The sequence below is a fragment of the Drosophila virilis genome, chromosome 2 (genome assembly GCF_030788295.1).
Source record: "Drosophila virilis strain 15010-1051.87 chromosome 2, Dvir_AGI_RSII-ME, whole genome shotgun sequence".
Taxonomy (NCBI): Eukaryota; Metazoa; Arthropoda; class Insecta; order Diptera; family Drosophilidae; genus Drosophila; species Drosophila virilis.
In genome coordinates, this window is record NC_091544.1 from 20603238 (window position 1) to 20616908 (window position 13671).

A 13671-nucleotide genomic window follows, 5' to 3' on the forward strand; every position below is an offset into this window, starting at 1 on the left:
CTGGAATGTTGATACTGATCAATAATATATAACATAGCTGTGTTTATCCCCTCAGTTGCGATATGCCCTTTGCTCATTTTTAATGGGCATAAGGTATAATAAAAACCGCTGAAGATATGCCCGCAAAATTATTTAAATTGAAAATTGTTTGGCTTGCCGTTGTTGGCACCAGCCAGAGAGAAAAATTTTCAGCTAAGCAGCCAGGAGGCTTCTTTAGGGGCAGCACAAAAAAAAAGCGCACTGCATAAATCAACGGATAGAAAAAGAACCACAACCAAATGCTTTGTGCTTTTTATTTGCATTAGAACATGCATCTGATGCTGAATATTGGACAGTCTCACACTCCACTTATGAATATGATATACTTTTATAAGAACATGCTCGTTATCAAAATGTTCAATACATCTTGGATTTGAGTTTTTTTCGCGCTATTTCCAACAGTTTTTGAGTTAATTGAGTTAAAAATGCGCAACAGTGATAAATTGGCGGAAAACATTGTGGGAAAGTTATTTGTTTACCATCCGATTTTGAGAAACTTAATTTTATCCGTCCCACGGGCTAGCCGGCTTATAACCGCTTGTTAAAATTTATTATATATTTTTATTATTAAACAGCTCATATACATGAGGAATGTCTGATTTGGTGGGTTTGCCTTATTATTATATATCAGCTTGATATTATTTAAAAGCAATTACTGAGTAGGAAAATGCTTGACCTTTATTTACAGGCCATGATTTTTACGATTTCAGAAGTGGGCGGAAAGCGATAGCGGGAATCAGGCAAAAGTTAATGGTAGTTAAAAATACAGCTGTTTTCTGTTGTGTGATTTTGCTTAAACGTGCAAGGGCGCGTAGATTGTTGTGTGCAGCAGAGCTTTCACAAATTATTTGGGGTTAATTGGCACGTTTCCCCACGAAACTCATGTGCATGTGGATAGTTCTCTGGCGGATTGAGCGTAGCTATCGCTTGGCATTAGTGATCTAAACAAAGGATGACACAAAAACAAATTTTGGATATGTCCTGGAGCACTTCAAGCATATTTTATGCTCAAGTGGCACTGAAGCAAGCGCATTAAATAGTCGTTGACATGCTTATCCACTCTGTCTAACTCTCTGTCTCTCACGCTTCGCCAATATTTCTCTCTGTTACTCCCCAAAGACCAGAGCAATAATTACTTGCTGCAAGCATATGGTAAGCTGACGCCCAATGCCAGAACCACGGGCAGACCAGAGCCAGAACCACAACCTAAAATCGGAACTAGAATTTTAGTTTTTATTGTCCCAAAACCAAGTACGTAAAATGCCAGTAAAGAGACCATGAACAAAAGCAGAGCCACGCAAAAATCCGTAAAACAAGCTAATGAGTTGCTGTTAAATAAAAAAAGGTAAATAAAAGCAGATTCGAAAATAATAATCTTAACATATAAATTTAATTTAGTTTTAATAACTATAATTAATTTATCATAAAATAAAATTTGGCATGGAACCAGACTAACATGATAACTCGTCGAAATCATAATTTGACTTCTGAAAACCGTCAGGATTCATAATAGCTTTTATAGTCTTTTCTTAACTAAGCATTCGAAAGCTTTAACTGCGAAATAAGAAACTGTGTGCTCTTAAAGGTATTTAAATTAAAAAGCAAAAACTTTTTGTACCGTGAACTTCTTCAGCTAGCTATCTTTCTATATAAATTATAAATAAGAAAAAAAATCTTATTTGCATGTTGTTTTTGGATATGAAATTTATATGGCGACTAAATGCAGCTGTTTGATAGCTTCGCTAGAAATAAATACACAAAATAGAGTACAACATTGCAAAGAGCTTAAGCCACATACACTTAAATTCGCGCAATGCTTCTCTAACTAAAATTCAGCAAACCAGATATGATTGTTCTTGCATAAACCGTGTAAATTTGCACTACAAATTGACTTGCTACACATATACCTGTGCCCATGTTATCCTACTAGAATAACTGCTCTACCCTACTCGCATTCAACAACGTAGCAAACGGGGCGCACACATTTAGTCATTGCGGAGTTCAAAGGTTGGGTTGACTGCGTTGTGGGGGATTAAGTGTTCTGTGTCTTAAGAACAGCGGAAATGCTCTCTCAGCAGATGTCTAACTCAATGACAGCTGTCAAAATCGCTCAATGCAAATCGTGGTATGCCAAAATTGTGTTACCTTTGGTACGTGCATGTGAAGGTGGCCGCTTTTTTATACGCAGGTGGCCAAATCAGTTATCGAAATAAATAGAAACTTTAAGAGAGCACATTAAATTATATAAATGAATAAATTATATACATATTTAAAAAAAAACACACAATATGTGATTTAGAAAGTTTTGAAATCTGATTTCTTAATTAATATTTTAGAATAAATATATAAATTTTAATAAGAATGATATAGCTCTCATTTGCACTTGAGAGGTCTATATAAGTCTACCTTGAAAATTAAGCCAATTTCAATTGGACAAACAGAAGTGGCAAACATGTTTCAGTGCAACATAAATTAAAGAATCCTTTTATTTTAAAGCAAACGAGATAAAACACAAAACCCTTTTACTTAGTAACAATATTTTGGACAACGTTTTTCCCAAAAAAAGAAAGGAAAACAAAAGCTTGGGAATGCATGTGTACAAGTGTGTATGAATGTGTTTGCGTGTGCGCTTCACCATTTTTGTTGGCTTGGATGCCTTGAAACGTACCATTCAAGTTTGTTGAGCATTCAAATGTAGCTGCTTTGGAAAAGGCAAAGTAAACGTGCACAGTCAATTAGAAAAAGTGTGTTAGCGTGCGTGTTTTTATACTAATACAAACACACTTACAAACTTTTACTAAAACATAGAGTCAGACGTGTTTGGCATTGCCTGAGGGCAAAGTGAAAAATAAACCAACATCTAAAATAAATATTAAGTTGGTGTGTAATAAAATGCTGAGCAGTAAAAAAACTTAAATATGTATACACGTGTGTGTTTATGGGTGTGTGCTTAAGCATTTTCTTATAGAGCAAGTGCGGAAGTAACGACCGCCTCATGTTGAAAAATATTAAGTTTACCACACCGCAGACTGCACTATGCTGTGAATTTTGTCTGGCAGTGTCGAAAAGCGCCCTGGATAGTAATTTTATCGCACCCTCAAAATCTGAGCCACTGGCCGGAAGTAATGCCAAAGCCAAGGAAGAAAGGTGGTGCGCAGCTAAAAGTAATAAGTAATGAGGGCCTGAAATGCGAGTGAGTTAGGAACGTTGACTTGCCGAAGAGTCGCTGTAAAAATAAGTTAAATATATGTCCGCATCGAGATTGCCCCAAACCGGAAGTTAGCGTCTGTTGATAGAGGAAGCCACTTTGCGACTAAGTTCGCCTGCAACGCTTTCTGCATATTCCTTCACTTTCCTTTCAGTCTTATATTTTGGCAGAGCAAACCCAACATCACGATACCTGCTCAAGTATGTGTCCAGATGCACGGATAAAAAGAATAAGACAATAAAGTGCAGCCAAGAAGTGATCTATGCAATTCCAGTATATACTTAATTATTTTCATATATCAAATATTAAAGAACTATATACAAAGAAAAGTAAAACATATCACTTCTTTTATATACTATTGTTAAGTTTGTAATGAATGTTTATGTTTTTTTTTCACAGGGTATCATAAAAAAGAAGACATCTATGTCCCCATCATATGTACTTATATCAGTATCCGCGTCGATATAGTCTGCTTTTTCAATTTAAACATATCCCACGGTTTTATGGCACAGTCTTTCTGGTATGTACATCATTACAACTACTACAATACAAGAGTATTCAGTCTTCGGTATGCTGCTCTTTCGTGTTTATCTTTATGCATTGGCCTTTATGTGAATTCTTATTAAAATTCTAAAAATCGAATATAGGAATTTAATAGATATTAATATTGGAGTAACTGCTGCATTAACTGGTGACAAATGCTTCATGATTTATTTTTTAAAGCGAATGTGATGTGCAGTTACTCAGGCGGCAGCTAAGGTATATACATGTGCAGTTCATTGTTTGTTGCATTTGTATTGTTGCTGTTGTTCATAAGCGTTAGTATCACCCACTGCTGTTTGCCAATTATTGTAAGAGGAGTGGGACACGGTAAGTAAACAATTTTATATACAGCTCTGACCATTGGAGCTACAAATAGAGCAGCAAATATGTAACAATTAAGTTTTATGAAATAACAAACAGAAGGGTAACTAGTCTCCTTGCAATGTGGCAAGTTGCTAGTTGCTTGTTGCACGTCGTAGTTTCTACTTGCTGCTGCACCTGACGTTGCGTTAAACTCATCTGAGTCTATGGCGTCGTTGCTGCCGGCCATTTCCGTCAGCGAGCGCACTAATGGCCACCCAAGAACACGCACGCACACGCAGAGGCAACAATACAACTATGCAACAGCAGACGCAATTCGCATGCAAACTTTATAGTTAATGATACAACTGTGGCGTGTTTGCAAAGTGTTGAAATTGAAATGATACCTAAGGGGCTGCTGTTGTTCTTGTTTTGGGGTATGTTGCCCTTGGCTTTACTGTTGTTGTCACTGCTGTTGCTTCAATGCATAAAATGCATTGCAGTCTGCTGCAGCAACAATGACGACAATAGCAACAATAATGTTAATGCATGCAAATGCATAAGTTCAACCAGCAGCAGCAGCGAGTTTAGGCAGCAGCTGCTTGACAATGGCAGAAGCACCAGCAACAAAAATAGTCGCCGTTAGTCAAATTGGTGCAATTAGCTTGTGTGTAGAATCCGATAGAGAGCCCCGCAAAACAAAAATGTATGCACAACCTGAACAATGCAATATTAATTTAATTTTCACAATTGAACTTCATTTAAAACGATTCTATAATATATTGAATGATACAGCCTAAACAGGCTAGAGTTGTGTTAAATAAGGCCATTTTGAATAATTTTAAGAGTAAGCAGTTCTTTCATCCCTACAAAATGATAAGGAACTAAAAAATAAGGAATAGCTTTAAGTGGCAGGATCATTTGAAAATTGTTCGAATAACTAAATATACGAAGAGTAATTCCGATTTTTTTGTTATTTGAAGACATGCTGTATTTTCGTTCTTGTTTTGTACAGGGGTTATTTGTTGATCGTAAAATTTACCATAAAATGTAATCTCCATCTCAAGTTGGCCTTCACTTCTTTCGCTTTATATTGCACTGGCAGCCATTTCCTGTTGCTATGAATTGTCAACTGGGAAATATTTGCCACCGAAGGAGTCATTCAGTTTGCATCAAAAAAGAAAAAAAAACCATAGCACGGGAATCGGATCCAGCGAGTGCTTAACATACTTGTATATTATTTTGGTAGGCAATACATACACAATATACTCTGGACTGCCCATGGATTCCAAAGTTGTCGTGTGGCTCATTGGCCAAACGCGGCGGGGTACTTGAGAGTGGGTGTATAGGGTGGATAGAGAAAATATAGCGTACGTCGGCTATGAGTATGAAAGTGAACATATTCCATCGGTATAAGATAAACAAAGGGAAATCAATCTTTGTGGGGCCTTAGAGCACATTGATAGGCACATGTTTACATACCAACACATGCGTACAGTCACGCATACCTATATATGTTGCTGTTGCGATTCATGAATTTGAGTGAAAACCATGTTGAGGGGTATGTGGCTTGGCAGGGCTACAGAGGAGTATTTGCATGCCTTTGTGGACTTTTGTAATATGATTTATGACATAAATTGTTGGTGCACACACCCGCACTCAAGCATAGTTCCATATATGCGTGCATTTGCCTGTTTGTTTCTTTGGTCCCTGAAAGCGCATGAAAGTATGCTACACTTTTGTCTTATGAATCTATAAGTAGGCGAGCAGCACTAAATATACAATGCATCGATACGACGTGGAAAACCCATTTATAAGTTCATGTTACTCGTCCTTTGGAAAGGCAAGTGATTCTCCGATATTTGAGAAAAAATTGAGTTTGTGAGCATTGTTGCTTGTGTGGACACATACCCACCCATCGACTTAAGCGATCCCTATACATAATGAGAGAGCCTTGAAAGCACTGAGAGTAAGCCAAGTCAGTTTCCTGTAGTGGCAGCCCGATAAAAACAACGATGTCATTCTATCTCACAAATCGTATGGAGGAGAGCTACCAAAGAAGTTACCTGCTTACATGCAAATAATGAGTATTTCTTACTCTCTTGCTGTCTGAGCATGTGAACTTGTCCAGCAATTTAAGCCAATTTAAGTCTATCATCAGTCTTGCAAATGCGATTGTATTGTTTTCTGTGCTGTGTGTATGTGCTGCTTATTTTTAAATATTTATTTATACCCTAAATCCATTGGAAATGGGAAAAAGGTATAATGTATTTGTGCAAATGTATGTAACAGGCAGAAGGAAGCATATCCGGCCTCATAAATTCTGTCTGTCCGCCTGCCCGTATGTATGAACGCACGGATCTTAGAACCTATAAGAGCTAGAGAAAATTTTAGCTGCGGGTACTCCCAGTCCATGTGCGGATCCAGATTGTTATCGATAATCTATAACTTACTTCGTTTTCAAGCTATCGACAAAAATCAATATCGAAATTCTATTTTTTGAGCAAATTATATAAATAACGGAAGCAAAAGTCAGCAAATTTGATACATATATTCTGCAATAGTATATATACAAGTATATTTCATTTTATAAATATCGCCATCCCGCTACCACCCCAACGCTATAAATCAAGTTAAGAACTCAACTTGTAATACTCTCCAATAAAAGGCATTTTTAAAATTTTTTTCTTTTAATACTAAACCAAACAAGCGCGTAGTGCGAGCTGTATTGGTGTTGGAATAAGCGGGTTCAGGGTTCGGGAGCGCCCGACTAGAACCTCTTACTTGTTTTATTTTGAACCAGGCCATTTTTGGGAAAAAATATGATTTGGTTCCTAGCTTGGCTCAGCTGCTTCTAGAGATAATGCCTTGGTATAAATGTTTACAAACGTGATGTAAATCGCTTTCGATTAAAACATTTTTTGTTTCTTAATGAGGTATTATTCTAATAAGAATTTTGTAGGGTTTTAACATCGATGGCTAACTAAAATTAATTAAGTCTATTATATCAAACCTAGTTTCAAGCTAATAATAAAAATAAATAAAATATAACTTATACACAGTACGAAAGAATGCAATGGGAATCGAATAACGTTCAAGTGAAATATGGGAAATAGTTTAAAAACGGAAAATACAAAGCAAAGTAAAAACTGTCGAAAGATTGAAGCACCTCAATCGATTAGTGCATAGGGCACAGAAATGGAAAATCAATGCAGAACAGTTAATTCAGCGAATTTGGTTAGGGGATTAGTCGGAGCGACATTGTAATCCACAAATGCTGATGCAAATGTACGGCTAATCCAATTGCGGGCGCGCATATATAAAGGCCGAGTGGAGCGTACGCTGACTTTGTCTTGGGCAAAGAGAGATCCATCAATGTGGCCAAGCGGACCATGGATTTTAATATAAGTGGCATCGGAAATGTGTCGACTGTGCTTCGACCGGAGGCGCGTCTGGCGGCCGAGTCAAGATTGCTGGGGTGGAATGTGCCGCCGGATGAACTGCGTCATATACCCGAGCACTGGTTAACGTACCCAGAGCCGCCGGAGTCCTTGAACTATCTGCTCGGTACACTTTACATATTTTTCACGCTAATGTCGCTGATTGGAAATGGCCTGGTCATTTGGGTATTCACGGCAGCCAAATCGCTGCGAACACCCTCGAACATACTGGTCATCAATCTGGCCATCTGCGATTTTCTGATGATGAGCAAAACGCCCATATTCATCTACAACAGCTTCAACCAGGGCTTTGCGCTGGGAAACCTGGGCTGCCAGATCTATGGCATCATTGGCTCCTACACGGGCATCGGCGCGGGAGCGACAAATGCGTTCATCGCCTACGATCGCTACAATGTGATCACACGGCCCATGGAGGGCAAAATGACGCACGGCAAGGCCATAGCCATGATCATATTCATCTATATGTATGCCACGCCATTTGTGGTAGCCTGTTATACGGAAGCGTGGGGTCGCTTTGTGCCCGAAGGTTATTTGACCTCCTGCACGTTCGACTATCTGACGGACAACTTTGATACGCGCATGTTTGTGGCCACCATATTCTTCTTCAGCTTCTTCTGCCCCACCAGCATGATCTTGTACTATTACAGTCAGATTGTGAGCCATGTATTCAGTCACGAGAAGGCGTTGCGCGATCAGGCAAAGAAAATGAACGTCGAATCGCTGCGCTCCAATGTAGACAAGAGCAAGGAAACGGCTGAGATACGCATTGCAAAGGCGGCCATCACCATTTGCTTCCTATTCTTTGTATCCTGGACACCGTACGGCGTTATGTCGCTGATTGGCGCCTTCGGGGACAAGAGCTTGCTGACGCCGGGCGCCACAATGATACCGGCCTGCACCTGCAAAATGGTGGCCTGCATAGATCCGTTTGTGTATGCGATTAGTCATCCCAGATACCGCATGGAGCTGCAAAAGCGTTGTCCCTGGCTGGCCATCAGTGAGAAGAATCCCGAGACCAGCACGGTGGCCTCCACGACGACCACACACGAGCAGCAGCAAACGACGGCGGAGGCCTAGAGCTGTGACATTGCTAAAGACCGCTCAAAATGGACTTGAACTTAACTGAACTCGATTCGTAATAAGAAATGCCAGGAAAACAACTATAACAAAAATTCGTAACAAAAAGAAATTGTGTTAACAATTATATTATGTCTTCTAATTATTTTAAGTAGCATGCTCTGAAATAAATAGATAATAAGTGCAAGCAATCAATGAATACTCTCTTGTCGGTCAAAACTCTTAACACCATCAATGACAGTCCTTCCTAGAAAGCGAAACGAAAGAAAAACAACGGCTGAAATACAATGCGTGAATGCGATTGAAAACATTAATTCAGCACTCTAAATTACTTTCTTTTCACTAAATAATACTTTCCACAAGCAATTCAAACGACACAAATTTCATACATATATTTGCATTTGTATTTTATTACTGACCAGTTGTGTCTGTCTGTTTCTATGCGAACTTTCAGATTAAAAGCCATTCACATGAAAGGTTCAGAAGCTATTCTTTCTCTTGCACGCATTACATATGTCGGAACAGGCTAGATCGGACCACTATATGTTATAGAAACGATTGGTCGAAAAGTAGGTTCTTATATAAAAAACATTATTGTTTATCAAGATATTTGGGCAAAACTCAGCAATTGTTAATTCTACTGTGCGCCTCATATATGCATATGTATAATCCCATCATATTCTATCATATATCAAATATCGGACCACTATGTCATATAGCAACCATAGGAACCATCGGTTTTTCAATATATCTTGACTAAATGTGACATGTATGTTTTCTAGATGCACCCTGCGTATACAAAATCTTATTTAAAACGCGGGATTTAATAGTTGCACTAAGCTTGATATAAGCAAATCCTGCCAACATCGCACTATATCTTATTGCTGCCTCAGGAACGATCGCTCGAAAACTAATTTATTGTATGGAAGTCTTTTTTTTTCAAGATATTTTTCGCAAACTTGGCAAAACACAGCGTTTCGGCGTACTATTCTTGCTCGTTTTGCTCGATTTTGTTTTCGTAGGTCAAAGAAACGACGGGTCAAACTGTTGTGTTTAGGTCAGTCGCGGTCAGTGGCTGGCGGCCAACAACTACTAACTTTTGCACATAAAAACATCAATATGGCTTAGCATGCGCCAATTTAATGAAATGCAAAATTGCAACTAAGTGAATTTTACTTTAAAGTCGGTAGCTCGGTAACTAATGCAGCCTGTCAAGTGGTGGGCTTAATACAGCTAAAAATTCACTTGTTAAACGAATTGCGAAATTAATATATATTTAAGGCATCCGTACTGAAAATTATGCCCAAAAACTATCCAGTAAATTTGTACAGTTCCCCGAGCGCACAAAAGCCAACACTTCGATATGCACGTCAACACCCAAGCCCGTGCACAGTGCCAGAAAAAAGTGGCGTTGAACTCAGTTCAGACTCTCCATGATTTTAAGCTGACATTGTTATTCTTTCACTTGCATTGAAAGTATCATCGTATTTTTCCAATTTCATGCAGATATTTTGTTCACTTTTCGCTTTTATTGTTATTTCTCCCTATCGGCTCGGCTGGGTCCAGTATTGTAAAATCTATAGGAGGATTAAAACGAAAGATATCTTTACTCAAAATATACAGAAATTTACACCAACAGAACATTATGTTTTTGTTACGAAAATGTAGTAAAGTGAATAAACTTGATACTACAATTTACAAGGAGCTTTTAATTCCAATTTGTGATTGATGTATCCCAAAGAAAATTGCATAGTGTTTTGATGTTTCCCAACTTATTAATTGACTTGCCCTCGGTATAATATTGTGATATTTTCTTAAATGAGACTTTAGTTTTATAAACATAATTTGATTATTTATTATTTGTTTAAGACTATCTTAGGCGACCAATTAAACTAAACACGACAATGAGCACCCCTCTACTTACATGAATATCAATTTTGTATTTACCCTGAACCAAACATTGGAGCGAAAATGCCGAACTTAAATAATATTCTGTTTTCCAAATTTTTAATCAAACTCATCATTTACGAGCTATACTTATACGAACTATACTTACATATATGCAGTAAGGCAAAGGGCATTTAACATCAGCGTGCCGCAGGTATACTTACCTTCGCGCTTAATATTAAACATTATTTTTGCGTTTAACTCGACAATAAAATCGCATAAGGCTCGTAAACCTAATGATAACCTTGCGCTACCAGCTCGATGAGACGTCTGAAGCTAATGGCAGGTCCTTGTCGTGATTGAATGATGATGCGCCCTCAGCGCTGAGGCAAGCAAATATTTTGACCGCAGGATAGCGTCCGCTTATCAGCAGTGTGGAAGCAGTTATTGTTATTGCTGCCACTTTTACTGATGCGGCTGCCACTGGTTCAGCTGTTGGAATTATAAGCAAGTTATTGAAATAATTTCAGACGATAGTTGATGGCCAATTGGCATGTGCTGTACCTACGCGGATAGGCAGTTGGTCCAGTGTAGCATCGGGAGTTCATAGTAGTGAGAAACACAATATGTAATTACGAATAATATCAGTAATAATTATAATAAAATTAATAATGCGAAGAATTTATAATTTATTATATAATGTTTACAAAATTAGTGTTTTTTATGAGTTAAAAATTGAACAGCTCCACGAATCGATTGCTAAATTATATTTTATATATTGTAGAATGATACGATAGGCCAGTTTCTGCAGCCAAGGCAGCTTTCATATATAATTAATTTTTCCGTCAGATAAAATGTTGATTATTATGAAAATTAAGAACATATTGTTGAACAATTTAAAAAAAAAATGTACTAGAATTTCTTAACGTTGGTTTGGCGCCCTAGGATGGATGGACAAAAACACGCACAGCACACTTAGACGAAAAAAGAGGCGGGCAGCAGAAAATGTTCAAAGCTAAAAGTTGAGTGTGAAGTTACGATATTTTCACATACACCCAAGAAAAAATGTAAGTCCTTCTGGTCAATCGCTTGAAATACTTGGCGGTCGAGAAATGGCGAAATATGCCACCATTGCAACATAACTTTACAGCTTATTATTCTTTTTTGCAGCTGTTACTATTGTACTACAAAGTCTGAGATAAATTGAGGTAAAGTAAGAAAGGTGCATGCACTTAATTGATTTATAGATCCTACACGAAACCATATTTTTATTTTTTTGTTTTATAAAATTGAAATAGTAAGAGATTATAGATTATATATTATATAAATATATATAGTTAATGTAAAATTCGCTTTCTTTTTTATTAATTGTTGTATACCCTCAACCTATTGAAAATGGATGTGAAGAGTATAATGTCATTGTGAAAATGTATGTAACAGACAGAATGAAGCATCTCCAACTCCATTAAGTATATATATTCTTGATCAGCATCAATAGCCGACTCGATCAAGTTGACTGAATTTGGAGGTAGCAATGTTGGGCGAATGCAGCATACTTTACGAAATAAACGTTTTGTTTATATTCAGTTCCGTTGCAATGGGACTTATTCGTAAATAATAGACACAGCGCAGTTTTTTTTATTTCTTTATTTTAACATGTATATCTTATACAGTACATGTACATGAGATTGAGAGTACTCCTTAAGACTCATAATTGTGCGTTGTACTTGTTTTTGTATTAATTTATATCATAAATATTGCATAGCTGAAAAATTATAAATATAATCTTAAAAGACACTCGCTCAGATCTTAAGAGTTCAAGTCACTAAGCCTAAGAACGCATTAAACTGCCATTAAACAAGGTGAGCATTTTATAAATCCATGCTCTTTATATAGCAAACGCGACAACAAAAGTTAATGTGCCACTTGGGCGCACAGAGCCAAAATTCGGAATAAGCATTAATTACGTGGGGAATTCTGAGATACAAGCTGTAGTGGACTTTAATATTTATGGTGTGCGCTAGTAGGAAAAATATAATGCTGTAAATAAATAACTAAATAAAAATTTGCAAAAATTATGAATAATGCAAAGACCGCGAAAATTGTTTTCACAGTCTTCCATTGCAAGTTTCCAAAGCTTGTAGTAAAAGTTTTTTGACTTCTTACAGCATTTTTTTCTTACTTGCACGAACGAAGTACCTAGCCTGTTCAAGTAGCTAAAGTGCGAAGATTTCCCTACCAAATAAATTTTCCACAGTTTTCAATCAAGAAATCAAAAACATCATATAAATTAAATTAAATAATAACCCCCGTTTTATTTGGGCTATTCCTAAATCACCTTAGCAAACAAATTTATAATAATAATATTGAAAATGCCCCACAGCAGTCTAAAGGATTGTGGAAAACAAAAATGATTTTGTTCTTATTGTGCGCACACGAACAGAAAAAGGAATTATTTTGAAATGTTTTTGTTTTTTTTTTTAAACAAAAATCATACCCTTTTTGGATTTAATAACATTTTCTGCCACACTGCACAGAAAGCCGACCCTGTTTTGCGGTTATTTGATTACAGACGCATTTACAACTCACTTACAACTCACTTACATACACACACACACACGCACGCAAAGGCAGTCACATACAGCCTTAAGAGAGATTTTCACACGTAAAAAACTGTTGTTTTACTTATCGCACGGCTTTTTCATAAACAGTCGATGTAAACATATTGCGAATTACCTGGTCGGTCCTCGCCTCGTCTACGTTGTTGGGTTTGTCGCTGTTGATTGCTAAAATTTTATTTATGACCAAATAAAATGTTATTTATGACCAAACAAAAATGTCAACGGCAGCTGCCTCCCCGCACAACTCTCGGTCTAATGGCCGCTCTCTCTCTAACAGTAGTCGCTGCGCCACTTGACCCCATCGCTAACGCAGGCTCGCGGCCTTATTTTATGTTTTTATTTTACTATGCAAGCGCAGCTCATATAACTAACAAGAGTTTTATGACATATTTTTATTTATTTTTGTTTTTATTGGTTTTATGTGGCCAGGTACTAACTGGAACTGTGAACGTTTTATGGGCCCCGAATGGCTTGTTATCTAAGCAGAAAACTATAAACAGTTTTATAAAGGAAATTTAGTATATAAGCTATTGGC

The 13671-nt window shown here is 37.3% G+C and overlaps 1 protein-coding gene across 1 annotated transcript; it reads left to right on the forward strand.

Moving 5' to 3' along the window:
* Window positions 1-7444: 7444 nt before the first annotated feature.
* Window positions 7445-8823, forward strand: LOC6630188 (opsin Rh3). Its single transcript, XM_002053221.4, has one exon. It carries the CDS (start codon window positions 7483-7485, stop codon window positions 8626-8628), a length of 1146 nt encoding a protein of 381 aa, XP_002053257.1. The 5' UTR covers window positions 7445-7482; the 3' UTR covers window positions 8629-8823.
* Window positions 8824-13671: the final 4848 nt, after the last annotated feature.

What these genes read in the sequence shown, in the direction of transcription:
- LOC6630188 (XM_002053221.4), top strand. Translation starts at nt 7,483, where the DNA reads ATGGATTTTAATATAAGTGGCATCGGAAATGTGTCGACTGTGCTTCGA.